Source organism: Cebus imitator, unplaced genomic scaffold, assembly GCF_001604975.1.
Source record: "Cebus imitator isolate Cc_AM_T3 unplaced genomic scaffold, Cebus_imitator-1.0 Scaffold461, whole genome shotgun sequence".
In the NCBI taxonomy this organism is placed as follows: Eukaryota; Metazoa; Chordata; class Mammalia; order Primates; family Cebidae; genus Cebus; species Cebus imitator.
The window spans coordinates 1,435,447-1,456,625 of record NW_016107776.1 but is presented as its reverse complement, the minus strand read 5'-3'; the positions used below and the strand labels follow the sequence as shown (position 1 = coordinate 1,456,625).

The 21,179-nt window shown below is 48.0% G+C and overlaps 1 protein-coding gene across 7 annotated transcripts in view; it reads left to right on the top strand.

Annotated features, from left to right (window-relative positions):
- Nucleotides 1–21,179, top strand: part of MED15 (mediator complex subunit 15) — an 83,991-nt gene that overhangs the window by 20,688 nt on the left and 42,124 nt on the right. For 6 of the 7 annotated variants that reach the window (XM_017512109.2, XM_017512107.2, XM_017512110.2 and 3 more), the window contains exon 2: nt 12,132–12,219. The exons of the other annotated variant lie outside the window; for it this stretch is intronic. In XM_017512109.2, coding sequence (XP_017367598.1) covers nt 12,132–12,219 — 88 coding nt within the window. The remainder of the gene's footprint in view (nt 1–12,131; nt 12,220–21,179) is intronic. 7 annotated transcript variants of the gene reach the window in all.

Sequence of the window (21,179 nt, the reverse complement as noted above, 5' to 3'; positions counted from 1 at the left end):
CCTCGGCCTCCCAAAGTGCTGGGATTACAGGCTTGAGCCACCGCGCCCGGCCAATTTTTTGTATTTTTAGTGGAAATGGAGTTTCACCATATTGGCCAGGCTGGTCTTGAACTCCTGGCCTTTCAAGTGATCCGTCCACCTCAGCCTCCCAAAGTATTGGGATTACAGATGTGAGCCATTGAGCACAGCCGAACATATGTGACCTTTTTTTTTTGAGACGGAGTTTCGCTCTTGTTGCCCAGGCTGGAGTGCAGTGGCACAATGTCAGCCCACCACAACCTCTGCCTCCCGAGTTCAAGTGATTCTCCTGCGACAGCCTCTATCTCAGCTGTGATTACAGGTGTACACCATAATGCCTGGCCACATGACCTTTCTTTCTTTTTTTTTTTTCTTGAGACAGAGGAGTCTTGCCCTGTTGCTCAGGCTGGAGTACATTGGTGCGATCTCGGCTCACTGCAACTTCCGCCTCCCAGGTTCAAGCGATTCTCCTGCCTCATCCTCTCGAGTAGCTGGTATTACAGGTGTGCACCACCATGCCTGGCTAATTTTTTGTATAGTTTTAGTAGAGATGGGATTTCACCATGTTGGCCAGGCTGGTCTCAAACTCCTGACTTTGTGATCCACCCACCTCGGCCTCCCAAAGTGCTGGAATTACAGGCGTGAGCCACCACGCCTGGCTGTGACCTTTCTTAATAGCTGTTGTTCATTGAGCATTTCCCTACTACACTCTTTATGTGCATTTTGTCATTTAAATTTTAGTTTTTCTTTTGAAACAGGATCTTACTCTTAACCAGGCTGGAGTGCAGTGGTGTGATCTCAGCTCACTGCAGCCTCTGCCTCCTGGGCTCAAGCAATCCTCCCACCTCAGTCCCTGTGTTGCTGGGACTACAGGAATGTGCCACCACGCCTGGCTAATTTTTGTATTTTTAGGAGAGACGGGATTTCACTGTGTTAGTCAGGCTGGTCTCAAACTCCTGACCTCGTGATCTACCTGCCTTTGCCTACTAAAGTGCTGGGACTACAGGCATCAGCCACTGTGCCCAGCCAAATTTTTTTTTTTTTTTTTTTTTTTGGTAGAGATGGGGTTTCACTATATTGCTCAGGCTGTTCTTGAACTCCTGGACTCCAGGTGACTTAATTTAATTTTTAATTACTTTAAATTTTATCAATGTAATTCATGCATATAAAAGACGAGAAACTACAATGATTCCTACTCTGCCAGTTCTCCCCAGAGTTAGCACCTGCCTCTGCATCTGAGCTTTCTTACGGCATCTACCTCTGATTCTAGGTAATAGGCGCATGCTGCTCTTGTGACTCGCCATTTTACAAATTATCTGTTGACTTGCTCTGTAGCTCCCTTCCATCGCCATTATCTCTGCTTTCCCTCCCTCATTCTTCTAGTATTTTACTTTCTGCATAAATCAGTAATGAATGTTTATGTTTTCAGCCTACACAAATGAAATTCAGAGCTGAGCATAGTGGTGTACTGCAATTGCTTGTGTGTGGTTTTTTTTTTTTCCCCTAGGAAAGAATTGCCTTTTGAACATTGTGCCCTTTTCTGTGTATCTATTCCTCTTCTTCCTTTATTTTCCAGTTGCCTCAGTATCCTGCGGCTCAGTGCTACTGGGCCGTCAATTCCCATTCAAACCCCTGGCCTCGAGTAATCCACCTACCTTGGCCTCCCAAAGGAGGTGGGCGGTGATCCTCTTGGACCTCCCTTCTGGAACCCTCTGGGCAGTGGCTGCAGGCGTGGTGTGACAGCCCTCAGCGTACTTGTCTGTTGCTTGTCTGTCCAGACTGGGACTGTTGTCCTTCTTTGTCAGGTCCCTTGTTTCCTATATCTGTGTCTCATCTTTTGTGATTTACTCCCTTATTCTGCTAGCTTCCTGAGAAGGGCTGGCTCTGAGCCTCACAGTGACTTGCCTTGATCCCCAAACTCAAGTTCTATTCTACACGGGAAGTTCCTTTGAGTCATTTTAGGGAAATCTCACTCCCTACACTTCCTGTGCCGGAGTGTTTAATGTTCACTCTTTGGGCCTCTAATTTTATTGTTTATCTCCTGTTTTCTGTCTCTTTATCTGTTAGCTCTGCTTTCTAAGTGATTTCTTCAATTTTGTCTTTGATCTTTCACTGCTAATATGCTTTTATTTCCAAGAACTTCTTTTTTCCCTTTTTTGTAATCTTTTTCTTTTTTATAGCACCTGTTCCTGTTAAATGAATACAATGTTGTGTAGTATCTCTATGTATTATAATAAAATTTACTTTTTTTTTTTTTTTTTTTTTTTTTTTTTTTTTTTTTTTTTTTTTTTTTTTTTTTTTTTTTTTTTTTTTTTAAGATAAATTCTCACTTTATTGCCCAGGCTGGAATACAGTGATGTGTTCATGGCTCACTGCAGCCTCAGACTCCTGTGCTCAAGTGATCATCCCACCTTAGCCTCCCAAGTAGCTGGGACTGCAAGCACACGCCACCACTCCTGGCTAATATTTTTATTTTTTGTGGAGATGGGATCTTGTGATGTTGCCCAGGCTGATCTTAAACTCCTGACCACAAGTGATCCTCTCACCTCAGCCTCTGAAAGTACTGAGATTACAGGTGTGAACCGCTACATCTGGCCTAATAAATTCTACATTTCCTTGTTCTTTCTGAGTTGCTGTTACTTCTAAATTATTCTTTTCTAGCAGAGTCTTTATTGGCCATGTTAGGGTGTCTGGCTGCCCTTGGCTGGTTGCTCACTCTGAGAGGGGCCCTCCAAAGCCTAGGGGTCTCTTCCATCACGTGGAGCTTGTCAACTGTGAACTTCACTGAAGGCTCATCTGGCTGCAGGTTCTGAGTCCTTCCTCCAGAGCAGTGGTCCCCAACCTTTTTGGCACCAGGGACTGGTTTCACAAAGACAATTTTTCCACAGACCAGTGGATGGGGCTGGTTTCAGGATGAAATTGGTTCACCTCAGATCATGAGGCATTAGATTCGAATAAGGAACGCACGACCTGGATCCTTCACATGCGCAGTTTGCAATGGGGTTTGTGCTCCTATGAGAATCTGATGCCACCACTGATCTCATAAGCAGTGGAGCTCAAGCAGTAATGCTCACTTATCCTCTGTTCACCTACTGCTGTGAGGTCTGGTTCCTAACAGGCCACGGACCTGTACTGGTCTGCAGCCCAGGGGTTGGGGACCCTGCCCTAGAGCATGGTCTTTCAGATACCGGGCTGCAGGTGAAGCCCTGGCTGCCAGCCTGCTGCTCGCTGGGATGGAGTGTGGGCGACAGAAGATCCGCTGGGGAGTTTTGGCCAGCAAGAGGGTCCCGACCTGAAAGAGGGGGTGTGTAGAAATAAAGAGAGACAGAAAAGCTGGGGTCTGGAGGACTGAAAAGGCAATGCCTAAACAGCGAATTTATTTTTGTCCAGGGTCTCAATATATACCTTAAGATCAAAGGTGTTTACACAATCAACAATAAGGAATGGAAATTTACAAAATATAGGATCACGGAAACAATCTTAAGCATGACATTCAAGGATCACAAAAGTGGGCAGGTGGTATGCTTTATCTGTTTTTACCGAAACACACTTGTGAATAACAATACCTAAGAGTCACAAGCTAAGACATAAAGTCATTATCTAGGGTTCAAGGCAGTCATACAGATAAAGTTAAACTTCTTGAAAAGTAAAGTCGTAAAGGTCATGCAGAGGCCTAGTGGAGACATAATGTCTAACAAAACCACACGACCCTTGCCCAAGCGACATTGTAGTCAGAGGTAGAAACCTTTGCAACATCAGTCATTTCTTAGTTCCTTCTTTCCCATAGCTCGACTGCCTCCAGCAGGAAACTGTGTTTGGGCTCAAGCTCACCGTCTGGTGAGGCCCACACATTAGGGGGCCTTAGACGGGAGTGATCCCCACAATGGAGGAGGCTGATGGGCCAGTGGGTCTTGGTAGTTAGTGTGCGTCTATCTAGTCACTTAGACCAGAGCACAGGTGACCACGCAGCCCACCTCTCTCGTGTCCTACCCATGCCTTTTCAACTGGGTGCGTTGGCCCCTAGTCCAGTGACTCCATTTAATGCTTTTCCAGAGAGTAAACCTCCTTTGGTCACCTGGTGTGGGAGTAGCTACCCACAGTGTGAAGTTGGGGTATGGGGGAATACAAGAATGGCTTTCACCCTCTGTCCCAGAACACTTGTTGCAGCCTGGCCACAAACTGGCAAAGACCTAGGGCTATCACTGGGTGGGCTCTCCACCTCCTCACTGTCACTTAGGACTCTGCTTTCTTGGTCATCTCGCTATGTACATTATCACTGGGCCATCAGCTTTCCAGCTTCTGAAAGGCTGTTAAGGCCACCATTTCCATTCTTCTTGTTTTTTCTGTGGTTTTAGTCAGATTTTAGGATAGAAGGGAATTAGATGTGCAGGTTTGGTCTCTCATTCCAACTTGGAGGTTCATATCTGTTTTATTTTTATTTTATCTTTTATTTTTATTTATTTATTTATTTATTTATTTATTTATTTATTTATTTTGAGACGGAGTTTCACTCATGTTACCCAGGCTGGAGTGCAATGGCGCGATCTCGGCTCACCACAACCTCCGCCTCCCGGGTTCAGGCAATTCTCCTGCCTCAGCCTCCTGAGTAGCTGGGATTACAGGCACGCACCACCATGCCCAGCTAATTTTTTGTATTTTTAGTAGAGACGGGGTTTCACCATGTTGACCAGGATGGTCTCGATCTCTTGACCTTGTGATCCACCCGCCTCGGCCTCCCAAAGTGCTGGGATTACAGGCTTGAGCCACCGCGCCCGGCTTTTATTTATTTTTGAGACAGAGTCTCACTCTGTTACCCATGCTAGAGTGCAGTGGTGCTATCTCGGCTCACTGCAACCTCTACCTCCCGGTTCAAGTGATTTTCTTGCCTCAGCTTCCTGTAGCTGGGATTACAGCCACACACCAGCACGTCCAGCTAATTTTTATATTTATATCTATAGTTTTTTGAGTTTCACTCTTGTTGCCCAGGCTGGAGTGCAGTGGCGTATTTTTAGGAGAGTCAGGGTTCTACCATATTAGCCAGGCTGGTCTCAAACTCCTGACCTCAAGTGATCTACCCACCTCCGCCTCCAGAATGCTAGGATTACAGGCATGAGGCACCATGCCTGTCCTAAATTTTTTTTTTTTTTTAATATGGGAAAATCTTTTTTCCTTTATGGTGTCTGCTTCTGGTGATATGCTTAGGAAACTGTCATTATCCTGATATTGTATAACTCCTTCTGTTGTCTTCTGCTCCTCTATGATTTAGGTTTTTAAACACATAGGGTAAAGGGTCCCACATAGAAACTGTGGGCTCTTGTCCCAGGTGGGCAAGCAGACTGCTCACACAGGCAGCAGTTTAACAGGAGGCTTCTTGGATGGGGTGAAGCGGAGCTGCCAAAAATTTATTCTGCTCTATGAGTGTTCACTTGATTGATAGGTGTTGTGTTTCTCAAAATTAGAAGAAATCCACAGAAGTTTCCTTTGAGCAGAGTATAAATCTGTCCCATAAATGGCTGGGAGGAATCGTCCTGCCCCCCTGAGGTCAGGAGGGTGAGTCTGTGACCTAGGGAGGAATGTACCTTCCTGCTTTAGACACCAACAGGAGGACAGAGGAGTTGGCTGTCCTGGAAATTCATACCTTCATTCAGCAATGGGAAAGTAGTTAGACCAGGGAAGGGGGCATGGCAGTGTGGCAGGGGGAACAGTGGTAAAGGGGGTGGGGTCAGGGGAGAGGCCTCATTGAGAGGGGAGAGGGGCCTTGGTGGTAACCAGAGTGGGTGTGGAAGGGTCAGGGCACAGAGGGGAGCAGAGCAGGGTTGGGGAGGCCAGTTCATGGCTCATCAACATGCCTGTGTTAGTATCCTTCCTGCTGGCTGTGGAGTTGGCCTCAGGGGTACACTGTAGATGACTCAGAGCTTCAGTGGGAGGGTGGCCCTGCCTGAGGGAGCTGTACATGCTCACTGCTCCATCATCTGGGGAGGGGCAACAGTAACCTCAACAAATTGTGGAGGTGTTTTGGGATCCTGTCCTACTGCACATTTGGGCAAGTTGTTGTTTCCTGACTTCTTTCTTTCTTTTTTTGAGATGGAGTCATGCTGTGTCTGTAGCCCAGGCTGGAGTACAGTGTCGTGATCTTGGCTCACTGCAACCTCTGCCTCCATTCAAGCAATTCTCCTGCCTCAGCCTCCCAAGTAGCTGGGATTTTAGGCGCCCACCATCACATCTGGCTAATTTTTGTATTTTTTTTAGTAGAGACAGGGTTTTACTAGGTTGGCCAGGCTGGTCTTGAACTCCTGACTTAAGGTGGTCTGCCTGCCTTAGCCTCTCAGAGTGCTGGGATTATAGGTGTGAGCCACTGTGCCTGGCTTGCATGACTTATTTCTTTAAGGCATACCTAGCACTTCCTGTATGTCCAGTGTCTTGTAATATTAACTGCTATCATCCTCAGGGCCACCTGTGAGGTCGGCACTGTCCCCACCCTCTGTGCAAAGGAAGGATAGGGAGGCAGTGCCTGGTGGGTTGAGGGCAGACTGGGGCAGCTTGTCTTGGGCTTTGCTGGCCTTAGCAGGCTTTGAGTTTGATGCTCCTTCCCTAGGATGCTCGGTTTGCCACTTTTTGGTTTTTATCTTAGTCTCATTCAGATCATAAGGACTTGAACTGGACTCCATTGATAGAGCTTCCCAATTTGGGACAGGAGGGAGGTGAAGAGCAACGGGCCCATGATGGACAGTAGCCCTGCAGACTAGGCCAACAGCCTCTCCTCACTGCCTGGCCCTCTCTGTGCACCTTCATCCTGGCCACAGCCCCTCAAAGCCTCCTTTATTGAAGAGGCCGTGCTTTGTGGGAGGGAGTGCCTCTCCCCAGACCCAGAGCTGGTGAGTGGCCTGGTTGGAATTTGAGACCAGGCCCCTCCTCCCCTGTCTGCTTCTTGCCAGGCCCAGCTGCCTGCCCAGCACAAGCCTTTCCCCCAGGTGCCCTGGCCTCCACTGCCTGGACGTGCTTTTTTGAGACCTGGTTTCCCTTATGGCTGCCACGCTGATTCTCTGTTTTGCACATCGTGTCCCATCAAAATGCACGACAGTACCACTCCTTGTGTTAAAAGGAGCCAGTTATTTTGCCTGGCAGTGATGACTGCCTGCTGCACACAAAGGTGGATGCCATGGTCTCTGCTCTCAGGGTGTTCATAGTATAGTGGGTCTGGCACACAGGAACCAGAAATTCCTCCAGGAGGTGCCACAGACATGAGTGAGGCGGATACAGGGTTTCTGTGCAGCAGACGGCAGGGTTGCCTGGATGGGAGCAGGATGGGAGTCCCTAGCAGACCTCATGGGATTGTCAGACAATGTGCAAGGTCGTCGCCCCGAGGTCCTGGGGAGAGTGTATCGGGGAGGCGCAGAGCGGGTGCCTCAGTGGCTCCTGGACAGGCTGCCTGCCCTGCTGGTGAGGAGCAAGGCTCGAAGCAAGCAGGGGTATAGCCAGGGTTGCTTCCCACGCTTACTGGCAGTCATGTGACCTGGGGAGCTGGAGAGGGCGTGGGGGTAGGGATGGGAACTGGATACAGAGACCGGTTGGGAGGAATTACCACAGTTGCAGTCAGAGTTGGGGCAAAGATTTGAACTTTGGGAAATTAGAGGTGGTAGTCAGAAAGTGAAGGGTGTTCCCAGGGTTTTGGTATGGGCCCTTGGTGATGGGAGATGAAGACACCAAGAGCTTTTCCTGGTGTATTCCTGCTGAATGCTCAGGCAGGGTCAGGCAATGCCATCAAGACACACTGTGTTCTGGGGACAGTTCTGGACAGTAAGGACATCCTCACTCCCATTGGTGGGGGAGCTCTGAGGGCCTGTAATGATGCATTGGTCCCCTGGGAGGCTTCAGTCTAAAGTAGATACCAGTTGAACCCTGACTGGGTACACAGACATAGTTATGGTAACCAGCTAGACCACGGCCCAAGACAGAGCATAGGAGCCCAGGTTACAGCAAGGGACTGTGTGCTCTAAGCATGTGACAGTCCTTTTATTCAGAGGCTTGGCTGGCTGCAACCAGGGAGTAGCCCCCAGCCTCCTTCCTCAGCTAGTGTGAGCACCACCCAGGCAGCCTTGGGTTCTTTGGCGGCCACTTCATAGGCGCATACTGTTTGTGAGCCTTTTGCTTATGTCGGATGAGACTGGCAGGATAGTCATGGAGGATCTTCCCTTGTGAGCTGACACCAGTCTGCCCCCTGCCCTCCCCTGGCTGGACAGGCCCTCGTCTTCCAGGCTTGCTTGTGTGGGGGCAGAGCTCACTATGATAGGTTGGTTCTCTGTTATTTGTCTGAAGCTGTACTCCTTGCTCCATGTTTGGGACTGTCTCCTTGTACTGTTGTTTCCCTTCATATGACAGTGGCTCGAAGGGTTTTGTTTTTAGGAGACAGAGACTGAGGAGTGGCCTGTCAGGTCTGGCTGCTCAAGAGGGCATTCTGAGGATGGCAGCAGAGCTCAGCTCGGAGATCAGAAGGGGGCTTTGGGATCAGCCGGTGCTGTTCTGAAGCTGGGCCTGAGTGCTGCCTGCAGCCTCCCGCAGCAGGCGTTGATAGGTCTGAGGGAGGAAAGAAGGGACTCGACCTCAGCACGAGTGTGAAATGGGTGCCCTTGTAGAGTCAGTGCCCAGGCAGGAGATGCCTCTGAAAAATGCCAGGCCGGCTGGTGAGGAAATGGCAGACATCTGCAGGGAAGTGTGGGGGATTAGCTGCAGGGTGCTTGGGTTCTTTTTCACTTTGTCTCTGTTTTGTGGCACATGATCTTCAAACTAGAAATAGGAGCAAAGACTTTTTCAAAAATATGGTTCACAGAACTGAAAACTACACAAGATGTCTGTTAGCAGCCACCAAACCTGCTGGGCCTCCCTGGGTGGATGCTATGGAGGGGACATGGGAATGACATGGCACAGTGCTGCTGTTTAGAGCCCCAGCCTTGCCAGAGGAGCAGCTTGCTCCTCGGCCCCACTCTGACCCTCTGAAGCTCATGTGGAACTGGACATTTACCCCAACTTGGTTTCCTGGTGTTGGTCTGTCAGGACTTGACTGTTTCTGGCCTCTAGCTTGGTCCATGCTCCTTAGGCTCTGAATCACTGACAGTTGGTGCCCAGAGTGTCCACATCATCTGTGATGTTACCCAGGACAGGGCAGGGCTTGTCTGCCAGCACATCCCCTGGTGTATGGTGCCACCCTGGCTTCGGCTCACCAAGTACGTTTCTTCAACCTGTTCATCCCACCACCTCAAAGCTGTTGGCACTAAGCTGTGTTTCTAGATCTTGTCTCTCTGACTGTGTGCCAGGTGTCTCTGCTGCACCAAGACAGTGTCTGTCTGGGTCCTGCCAGTTGGCTGACACTCTCGAAAATGGCCAGTAGCAGCTCAAAAGGACTGCTTTTTTATTAAGCCTGGCTTTGCCCTCAGTGATCGCTGCTGTTGGACACAGAGCCCATCCATATAACTGAGTGTCACTCCCAGACTCTTCTGCACCCCTCTTCCTCTGACTCCAGGCCATATCTGCCACCCACAGCCTCACACAGCCAGCCTTCAGGCCATCCTGCTTGGCCTGCAAGTGCTCCCCTGCTGTTTCTACTGCTCTCCCCTGGGTCTCCCTATTGATCCCAGTGCTTTGGGAGGCCAAGGTGGGAGGATCATTTAAGGCCAGGAGTTTGAGGCCAGCCTGGGCAACAAAGCAAGACCCTATCTCTACAAAAAAAGTAAAAAATAAATTAGCCAGGTGTGGTGGCACTTGCCGGTAGTTCCAGTTATTTGGGAGGCTGAGATGGGAGGATACTTGAGCCCAGAAGTTTGAAGCTGCAGTGAGCTATGTTTGTGCCACTGCACTGTACCTGTGACAGAGCAAAAATTTGTCTCAGAAACAAAAGAAGAAAAAAAGGAAGGTGGGAAGAACAGGTATGCTCTTGAAGGGAAGGGGCACAGGTGAGGCAACCTTCAGAAAACAGGCCTGTGTAACCACTTCTATCATAAATGCTCACTGACTTCTTGGAGCCTAGCAGCTGTCATCTCAGCCTCTGTACGCCAGCCTCAGAGCATGCGCACAGGGTCCTCCCAGCCCACCCATTCCTTTCTTCCCCAGGACTCTCACCCTGCACTGTGCGTGAGCTGGTTCTCGTTATCCTCCTGAATTGTTAAGTCTCTTATCTTTTGTGGCCCTGGTGATCTTTTCCCTTATTTATCTGTTCTACCCCTGGATATCTTGTGAGAGGAACCCCTTACTGCCTTCTAGCCTCAGTTCAGGCTTCAGGAAGCAGAAAGTAAGTTAGGAACTCCAAGCAAGAGTGTTTTTGTTTTTTTTTTTTGAGACATAATCTCATTCTGTCGCCAGGCTGGAGTGCAATGGTGCCATCTTGGCTCACTGCAGTCTCCACCTCCCAGGTTCAGGCAGTTCTCCTGCCTCAGCCTCTTGAGTAGCTGGGACCACAGGTGCCCATCACCACCCCCCCAACCCCGACTAATTTTTGTATTTGTAGTAGAGACGGTGCTTTACCATGTTAGCCAGGCTGGTCTCAAACTCCTGACCTCAGGTGATCCACCCCCCTCAGCCTCCCAGAGTGCTGGGATTATAGGCATGAGCTACCACACTTGGCCCAAGAGTGTTTTTTGTTGTTGTTTTTTTGGGGCAGAGTTTCACTCTTGTCGCCCAGGCTGGAGTACAGTGTTGCAATCTGAGCTCACTGCAACCTCCACCTCCTGGGTTCAAGTGATTCTCCTGACTCAGCCTCCTGAGTAGCTGGGATTACAGGCGCCTGCCACTATGCCTGGCTAAGTTTTGTACTTTTTAGTGGAGACTGGGTTTCGCCATGTTGGCCAGGCTGGTCTCAAATTCCTGACCTCAAGTGATCTGCCCGCCTCAGCCTCTCAAAGTGTTGGGGTTACAGGCATGAGCCACTGCATGGGGCCCAAGAGTCCTTTTTGGATCTAGCAGGGTGATAGGTCAATGTCATTTTGTTTTCCTTTTTACATTAAGACAGTTGTGTGGACCTCTTCAGCATTAAGCCTCCTTTCTGTGATGGCTTTAGGAACCACATACTTGCTGCAGCCCCATAGTGCACATTCCGTCAGTTTCCTGAGATTGGCTTGTTGCTGTTTGGAGTGGTCAGAATGCTTTCTAGAACGAGCTGGACTGGGGGCCTATTCAATTCACCTAGAGGAAAGGCCCCAGAGCCCTGACATGCTTGCTTGTTTCTTTATCAGCAAGCCCATTGTGGGAAGCCAGGCAAGGAAGAGACCCATCCCACTGGGAAGAGCAGACCAGGGCAGCCTGCCCCTGGGAGCCACAGGCCGGGCCTTTCTAACAGATGCACATTTGTTCTTGTCTTTCCATGTGTGAGTGTGGGGGGCAGGGGGAGCAGTGTGTGCTGCATTCACGGGGGCTCCAGCTTAACTGATGTACATGGTTCTTTATCCCCGTGGAGCAGCAGTGTGATGGAAAAAACCCTTCATAGATTCTATCTCTTAGTACAAAATTGTTGGTAAATGGGTTTTTAAAGATATTTTTCACATTTATTTGGTCTTTCTCCTCTTGTTTTTAGCTAGAAGTTGTCGAAGTTGGGGCTTGTCTCTGATCTCACATGTAGGACCTGCATTGTCTCACACAGGGACAGACCCTTGCTTTGGGAGGGACTGAGAGATGACTTCATGTGACCCCCTTCATTTTACAGGGGAGAAATTGAATCTGGAACCAGGGTCCTACCATGGTCCTACCACTCAGAGAGCAGGAAATAGAGGCCAGCTGGCCACCCAGTGGTCTAATGCGTACTTGATCCTGAACTGGTTGTGAGTCAATCCCTAGGGGCTGGCCCCCTACCCTTTCGTGTCAGGGCTCTCTCTTAGCTTCATGGTGACCACCTTTCCTGTCCCTTTTTTCTGATCACCTGCTCACTTTCTCCCTTGCCCAGTGGCCTATCATTGCTTTCTGTTGAGTGCCCCTTCCTTTATGCCTCTCCTGGACCTCAGCCAGGCTGGTGTGCTGGGGACAGCACATTGTCACCAGGGATAGCTGCTATGAAGGGCCTGTTGGCCAGGGCCCCGCAGCGGTGGACTCACTGGTATGTGCAAACGTCTCTTCTCCTTTTGTGTTTTCAGCGAGGATGCCATGAGGAAAGCTGGCGTGGCACACAGTAAATCCAGCAAGGAAATGGAGAGCCATGTGTTCCTGAAGGCCAAGACCCGGGTAAGGCCCTAGTGAGTGGAGCCCCTCTGGCAGAGAGGCTTGGAGAGGAGAGTGTCACAGACTCTGGAACCCTTCTGTGGGGTGTCCTAGGGAGTAGGAGTGGGATGGTTGCTCATTGATTGATCACAGGCACAGTTGGCTTTGCCTGCAGCAGTCTGGGTCCTCCTGGTACAGGAGGGGCACTTGGGATGCAGGCCCAACCTCTGGCCCCAGACTGTACTCCCGGCACCTTCCATCTGTGGTGAGCCCCTATGAATCCTAGTGGGAGCTTGCTCAGGCCCCCAGCTGCTCCTGTTGAAAAGATCAGTGCCATGAGCAAGAACCTGGTTTGTCGTCAGCCCCTCCTAGGGGTCCTTACCTAAGCCCCACAAGGCCCTGAGGCCTGGGCCCAGAAGCATTCCTGTCCCCTTTTGCTAAGTGAAGAAGGTGATGCTTATCTAGAAGAACTAGTCTCAGGTGGAGTGGAGGAGGATTTCCACTACATGGGCTGTCTCCCTGGGCCGGCCACTGCACTGAGGGCTTTATGTGACCACCTCCCTTCATCTTTGTGTGCTCCCTGGGACAGAACTGTTTTACTAGAAATGAACAAAACACATATGCACTTGTGTGCACATGTGTGTGCAAGGCAGAGCTGCAAGAGGACAGGCACTGAGGTGGGGTAGAGTAGGCTCTGTATTATGAATACATGTGATAAGCTTTTTCTTTTTCTTTAAAAGCTTTATACAATTCACCGTTGAGGGTTTACATTTCAGTGATCTTTAGGATATTCAGAGTTGTGCGGCCATCACCAAAATCTAATTTTGGAACAGAAATAAATAAATAAAAAGAGGTGTGGCTTCACTATGTTGCCAAGGCTGTTTTCAAACTGCCGGCCTCATCAGTCTTCTTGCCTAGGCTTCCCAAAGTGCTGGGGTCACAGGTGCGAGCCACCAAGCCTGGCCTAATTTTAGAACTTTTTTTTTTTTTTTGAGACCGGGTCTCATTCTGTACCCAGGCTGGAGTGCAGTGACGTGATCTCAGCCCACTGCAGCCTCAACCTCCTCGGCTTAAGCTATCACCCTTTCTCAGTCTTCTGAGTAGCTGGGACTACAGGTGCTTGCCACCACACCCAGCTAATTTTATTTTTTTGTATGGACGGGGTCCCACTGTGTTGCCCAGGCTGGTCTTGAACTCCTGATCTCAAGTTATCCTCCTGCCTTGGCCTCTCAAAGTGCTGGGATTACAAGTATGAGCCACTGTGTCCAGCTTCAACACTTTTTTTTTTTTTTTGGGACGGAGTTTCGCTCTTGTTACCCAGGCTGGAGTGCAATGGTGCGATCTCGGCTCACCGCAACCTCCGCCTCCTGGGTTCAGGCGATTCTCCTGCCTCAGCCTCCTGAGTAGCTGGGATTACAGGCACGCGCCACCATGCCTGGCTAATGTTTTGTATTTTTAGTAGAGACGGGGCTTCACCGTGTTGACCAGGATGGTCTCGATCTCTTGACCTCGTGATCCACCCGCCTCGGCCTCCCAAAGTGCTGGGATTACAGGCTTGAGCCACCGCACCCAGCCACTTCAACACTTGTTAAAGAAACATCATACCTGTTAGCAGTCACACTCCCTTTTCCTTTACCCCTCAGCTACCACTTACACTTTCTACTGCTGTAGATTTACCTATTCAGAATTTTCCATATAAATACAGTTGTACAATATATATTTTTATTTTGTAGCTGGCTTGTTTCACTTAGCATAATATTTTCAAGGTTCAAGGTCCATGAACCATGTTTGCTATATACTTTATTCTTTTTTTGTTTTTGCTCTGTCACCCAGGCTGGAGTGCAGTGGTGCGATCTTGGCTCACTGCAACCTCCAAGCAGTTCTCCTGCCTCAGCCTCCCTAGTAGCTGGGATTACAGGTGTATACTACCATGCCTGGCTAGTTTTTGTATTTTTAGGAGAGATGGGGTTTTGCCATGGTTTGGGGCCATGTTGGCCAGGCTGCTCTAGAACTCCCGACCTCAGGTAATCCACCCACCTTGGCCTCCCAAAGTACTGGGATTACAGGCTTAAGCCACCATGCCTGGCCAACTTTATTCCTTTTTATTGTCAAATATTCCATTTCTGGATGGCCATATCGCATTTTTTATAGCCATTCATTAGTTGGTGGACATTTACATTGTTTCTGCTTTTTGGTTGTTATGAATAAGCAGAACAATAGTTTATGTAAAGTTTTTGTGTGGGCTGTGTTTTCATATCTCTTGTGTACACACCTAGGGGTAGAATTTCTGGGTTGTATTGTGCCTCTGTATTTAACCTTTTGAGGAATTGCCAGATATTTCCCAAAGCAACTGCACTATTTTAAATTCTCACCAGCAGCTTAAATGAGGTTCCAATTTCTCCTCATCCTCTCCAATACTTGTTATTGTTTATTTTAATCGTAGCCATTGCAATGGGTGTAAAGTGGTGTCTCGTTTTGAGTTGCATTTGCCTAGTGACTAATGATGTTGAGCATCTTTTTCATGTGCTTTTTGGCCATTTGTATATTTTCTTTGGAGTAATGTCTATTTAGATCCTTTGTCCATTTTCAAATTGGGTTGTTAGTCTTTTTATGTTGGGTCGTAATAGTTCTTTAAGTGTTTGGATATAAGTCTCTTATTAGATATATAATTTGCAATTTTTTTTTTTTTTTAATTGAGACAGAGTTGCTCTGTTGCCCAGGCTGGAGTGCAGTGGCATGATCTTGGCCCACTGCAACCTCTGTCTCCCAGGTTCAAGCGATTCTTCTGACCCAACCTTCCAAATACCTGGAATTATAGGCCTGTACCACCACACCTGGCTAATTTTTGTATTTTTAGTAAAGATGAGGTTTCACCATGTTGACCAGGCAGGTCTCCATCTCCTGGCCTCAAACAGCCGGCCCACCTTGACCTCCCAAAGTGCTGGGATTACAGGTGTGAACCACTGTACCTGGCCTATTTTGGGGGATTTTTAATTTAAAAATTTAACAATATATGGCCAGGTGCAGTGGCTCACACCTGTAATCCCAGCACTTTAGGAGGCCAAGGCAGTGGATAGCTTGAGTCCATGAGTTTACGACCAGTCTGGGCAACACAGTGAGACTCTGACTCTTTTTTTTGAGATGGAGTCTTGCTTTGTTGCCTAGGCTGGAGTGCAATGTCGTGATCTTGGCTCACCACAGCCTCTGCCTCCTGGCTTCAAATGATTCCCCTGCCTCAGCCTCCCAAGTAGCTTGAGACTACAGGCATGTGCTATGACGCCTGGCCAGTTTTTTTGTTTTTAATAGATAGGGGTTTCACCATGTTAGCCAGGCTGTGAACTTCTGACCTTAGGCAATCCGCTCACTTTAGCTTCCCAAAATGTTGGGATTACAGGCGTGAGCCACCATGCCCAGCCAACTCTATTTTTAAAAATAAATTAACAATTTTTGGCCAGGCACAGTGGCTTACACCTGTAATCCCAGTACTTTGGGAGGCCAAGGTGGGTGGATCATCTGAGGTTGGGAGTTTGAGACCAGCCTGACCAACATGGAGAAACCCGGTCTCAACTAAAAACACAAAATTAGCCAGATGTGGTGGCGCATGCCTGTAATCCCAGCTACTCAGGAGACTGAGGCAGGAGAATTGTTTGAACCTGGGAGGCAGAGATTGCAGTGAGCTGAGATTGCACCACTGCATTCCAGCCTGGCAATAAGAGTGAGACTCTGTTGAGACGGAGGCTTGCTCTGTTAGGCGTTTAAGACCAGCAATTTTTCTGTTTTTGAGATGGAGTCTTGCTCTGTCAGTTCCAGACCAGCATGACCAATGTGGTGAAACACCATCTCTACTAAAAATACAAAAAGTGGTGGCAGGAGAATTGCTTGAACCTAGGAGGTGGCGGTTGTGGTGAGCCAAAATCATGTCACTGTATTCCAGCCTGGGCAACAAGAGCAAGACTCTGTCTCAAAACAAAGAAAAAGAAAAAGAAAAAAAAATTGCCCAGTGCAGTGGCCCACGTCTGTAATCTCAGCACTTTGGGAAGCCGATGCTGGTGGATCACGAGGTCAGAAGATTGGGATCATCCTGGCCAACATGAAAAAATTAGCCGGGCATGGTGGCCTGTGCCTGCAGTCCTAGCTACTTGGGAGGCTGCCACCACAGCCAGCTAATTTTTGTATTTTTAGGAGAGACAGGATTTCACCATTTTGGTCAGGCTGGTCTTGAACTCCTGACCTCAAGCAATCCACCTATTCAGCCTCCCAACATTCTGGGATTATAGGCATGAGCCACTGCGCCTGGCCAGTTTGTATTTTCTTATAATTAAGTGAACTTTTATAAGGTTCATTTTGAACTTTATTGAATAGTTATTGAACTATTTCAGATTTTTGAAACGCAGACTTCTTGGTTCAGCATTGTTTGTTATCTATTACTTCATAGCAAACCACTCCACAACGTAGAGGCTTAAAGCAGTGATTTATTTATTTTTTTTCTGAATCTGTGGGTCAGCAGTTGGGGCAGTTGGGATTGCCTGGCTGAGCCGTTCTCCTGGTCTCACTTGTGACCCTTCATGTGACTGCTTTCTGCCTGCACCCCAGGCTTGCTGGCAGGGCCATAAAGGCTTCACTCAGGTGGCTGCACATCAGTTTTTCTTACATAGCCTCCACGTGGCATGTTTAGCAGCATAGCTGGACTTCCTTACAGCATGGCAGCTGACTTCCAAGAGAAGAAGAAGTGGAAGCTGCTAGTCCTCACAGCTCCTAGAACATCACTTGGAAACAGTAAGTCCCAAGGCCTGTGCAAGTTTAGGGGAGAGTAAATGGCCTCTACCTTTTGATAAGAGCAGCAGCTTGTAGGTGCAGGCAGGCCATTGATTATTTTGGGAGCACCATGGAGACTAGCTACCAAGGAGACCTTCCCAGCACCTGAGGATTAAGCCTTCCCTCAAAGGAGGCGTCCAGCAGAACAACTGCCTCTCCCGGTGACAGCTCATTCTGCCTTGGCCCCTGAATTACTGCAGCCCACACACTGTGCCTTAATGATTTTAGTCCATTTCCTGTTATCAAGCTGGTTCTAAATCTCTAACTCCAGGCAGAAGCTCTGACTAATTGGAAGACAAATATGTATAAGAACTGTTGGAATTTTCCTGCGTCATTTTTACAGGGACAGACATCTTACTTGGATATTGTCTGGTGGCCATCTTTTGACTTACTGCTTAAACTCTACATGGAGGCAGTGCCAGCTAGTGTTGTGAGGACGGTCTCAGCAGGTAGACTATAGTAGGACTCTTCAGGTCAGATGGCAGCCTGGGGACACTTATTACCCTGCGGTCTGAGACCTGTTGTAACAACTGTGAAGGAATGTAAAAGGTGGGACTTCTGAGCAGGGAATAGGATAGGGAGGAGTTTCTCTGTATTTCCAGACCCCAAGAGAGTCTGAGAGGTTGTGGGTCATGGAAGAGAAGGATTACTCTCCAGTGCAATCCTGGCAGGCTTCTGAGTCCAGAAGTGCCCATCCCAAAGGAAACCAGGCCACTAATGGGCACCTCGGGCTATCTAGTGTATACCCTAAGGCAAGGAAAGCCTTGCGTATACTTGTCTAAAGGAATTCACTTAATTCTCTGGAGTGAGCTCATACCTTCAGTGTTGGTGTTAGCACCCTGAGTTAAAATCCTGTCATTGCCTGGCTTACAGCCAGACCCCATTTGTGCCCTCTATAGTGATGTCTGCTTGCAAGGCCCTGTTCTGCATGTTTCATGCGTGTGAACTCATTTGATCCTTACTCAACTACCGTGCCACTCTTTCCTGTTTACAGGCAAGGAAACTAAGGCACGCAGATGCTCATTGTTTTGCTCAGGATGTCATTTGGCTGATGTCAGAGCCTACACTCTTAGCCACATCTCTTACTGACTCCCATCGGTCAAAGCAAAAGACCCCCAGACACCCACTTTAATTCCTTAACACTTTATTTCTATGGGTGGGACTACTCTCTGTCTAAGGGAGACTGACGGATACAAAAATAGCTATGCCTTGGGATGGTGGGCGATAGTGATAATGGCATCTCCAAACACTCCAGCCATCCTCCTGAAGGAAAGTTCAGGAAGATTTAGCACCCACTGAAGGAGAAGATAGTCAGGGGTCCTGGCACCTCTGTATCAGTACCTACAGGGGCAGTGTGGAGGTATGCTTACTGGAACTGGATGCATTTCTGGACATTTGCTTACTTGACCTGCTAAGAATTAAACACCTATCCCCTATTTTGTGTTTAACATAGTTTTAAGGAAAAGTAGTACATGTCTCTGGTTTGTAGTTTAGAAACGGTTGGTATAGAGCTAAACCATTACTGAGGAGCTAAGGTGAAACTCAGGGACTAGGGAGTTTGACAGAGCATCAGAACTGGGAAGCCACATTGGGATTTATCAGAGAGGAGGGCCTGGGCTGAACAACCAATCAGCTAGAATCAAGGGGCAAAAAGATAGCGCCAACTGTGTTCCCCAGGAGAGCAAGAGAGGACAAAGATGCCAGCATGCCTCTGATTAATGAAGATACTTTTGTACCTTCAGCTTTTTTTCTTTTTCTTTTTGAGTCGGGGTGTTGCTCTGTCATGTAGGCTGCTGGAGGACAGTGGTGTGATGATAGCTTACTAAAGCCTCAAACTTCTGGGTTCAAGTGCTCTTCCCACCCCAACCTCCCAAGTACCTGGGAGGTATGCAACACAATGCCTACCTAATTTTTTAAAAACGTTTTTTTCCATAAAATATGTGACTCAAAGCTTGACTAATTATATTTAAAATTTTTTGGCTGAGCATGGTGGCTCTCACACCTGTAATCCCAGCAGTTTGTGAGGCTGAGATCCACTTTGGGTGGATCACCTGAGATTAGGAGTTCAAGACCAGTCTGATTAACATGGTGAAACCTCGTCTCTACTAAAAATACAAAAATTAGTCAGGCGTGGTGGCATGAGCCTGTAATCCCAGCTACTCAGGAAGCCAAGGCAAGAAAATGGCTTGAACCCGGGAGGCAGAGGTTACAGTGAGCTGAGATCGCATTACTGCACTCCAGCCCAGGTGACAGAGTGAGACTCCATCTCAAAAAAAAAAAAAAAAAACAAACTTTTTTTGTAGAGACAGGGTCTCACTGTGTTGTCTAGTCTGGTCTCAAACTCCTGGCCTCAAGCAGTCCTCCCTCCTTGGCCTCCCAGAGTGCTGGGATTGATTGTAGGCGTGAGCTGCTGGGCCTGGCTGCTTCAGCCTTTTTTTTTCTTTTGAGATGGAGTCTTGCACTGTCACCAGGGCTTAAGGGCAATGGCGCCATCTGGGTTCACTGAAACCCATCCATCTTGGGGTCATACTATTCTTCTGCCTCAGCCTCCCGAGTAGCTGGGATTACAGGTGCCCAACACCATACCCAGCTAATTTTTGTATTTTTAGTAGAGACGGGGTTTTGCCATGTTGGTCTCAAACTCCTGACCTCATGATCTGCCCACCTTGGCCTCCCAAAGTGCTGGGATTACAGGCTTGAGCCACTGTGTCCGGCCTGCTTCAGCCTTTCTAAGAGACCTCACAAGCCTAGGATCAGGTTTTTCCACCAAATCTGAATACATCTTCTGTTATGCCTATTAATCAAGGACAATTACTGGCTCCAGCATTCAGTACTTAATCTTAGAGCTGAGGAGAGCATGGTTTGTACAAGATGTGGCTGGGCGCAGTGGCTAATGCCTGTAATCCCAGCACTTCAGGAGGCCAACGTGGGTGGATCACTTGGATTCACGAGTTTGAAACCAGTCTGGCTAAGACGGTGAAACCTCGTCTCTACTAAAAATACAAAAATTAGTTAGGTGTGATGGTGTGTACCTGTACTCCCAGCTATTTGGGAGGCTGAGGCATGGTAATTGCTTGAACCCAAGAGGTGGAGGTTGCAGTGAGCTGAGATCACGTCACTGCATTCCAGCCTGGGCGACAGAGTGAGATTCCATCTAAAAAAAAAAAAAAAAAAAAAGAAAAAGATTTGAACAGGTGATGTACTAACTATTGATGTCTGCTAGAAAGACCTGAGTTATGCTGCATGCAGCTGGTTCAGAATGAGGGTCGAGTGTCATTTTTTTACCATTAGGTGGTGCTCCTTTGCTCCACTCTAAATATGTGACCATCGGCTAGGCTCGGTGGCTCACGCCTGTAATTCCAGCACTCTGGGAGGCCGAGATGGGCAGATCACCTGAGATCAGGAGTTTGAGGCCAACATGGCAAAACCCCATCTCTACTAAAAATACAAAAATTAGCTGGATATGGTGTTGGGCACCTGTAATCTCAGCTACTCGGGAGGCTGAGGCAGGAGAATTGCTTGAACCCTGGAGGCAGAGGTTGTAGTGATCCGAAATCATGCTATTGCACTCCAGCCTGAGCAACAAGAGCGAAACTGTCTGAAAAAAAAATGTGTCACCTTCAAGACTCTTGCCTCATTACTTAGTAAACATACTTGTTCATAAGCCTAATTTTAAATTCTAATGGTTTGGTTTTCAGTAGCCATATTATGCATATATTAAGGCACTGAGAGCTAAGTACTTTACAAACACTGTCTAGTTCTTGTGACATTTCCTTCAGTTTACCTGTGGAGAAAGTAAAGTGCAGGGCAAGTCAAAGGAATGATGTGGGGAGAGCAAGCTTGCATGCTTCCTTTTTAACTTTTAAATTTAAGCTGGATAAGGGGGCCATTGACATTTGTTCTGTTATTCATTTTAATATTAAAAATATATATAAAAATAAAGTTTTGAATTACCTAAATCATAGTTAGTAGTTGCTAGGACAACTGGATAACCACATACAAAATACTGAGGTTGAGCCTCAACTTCACACCCTATACAAAAATTAACTCAAAATAAAAAACACCAGCCAGGCATGGTGGCATGTGCCTGTAGTTCTGCTTACTTGGGAGGCTGAGGCACGAGTATTGCTTGACCTGGGTGGCAGAGGTTGCAGTGAGCTGAGATTGCA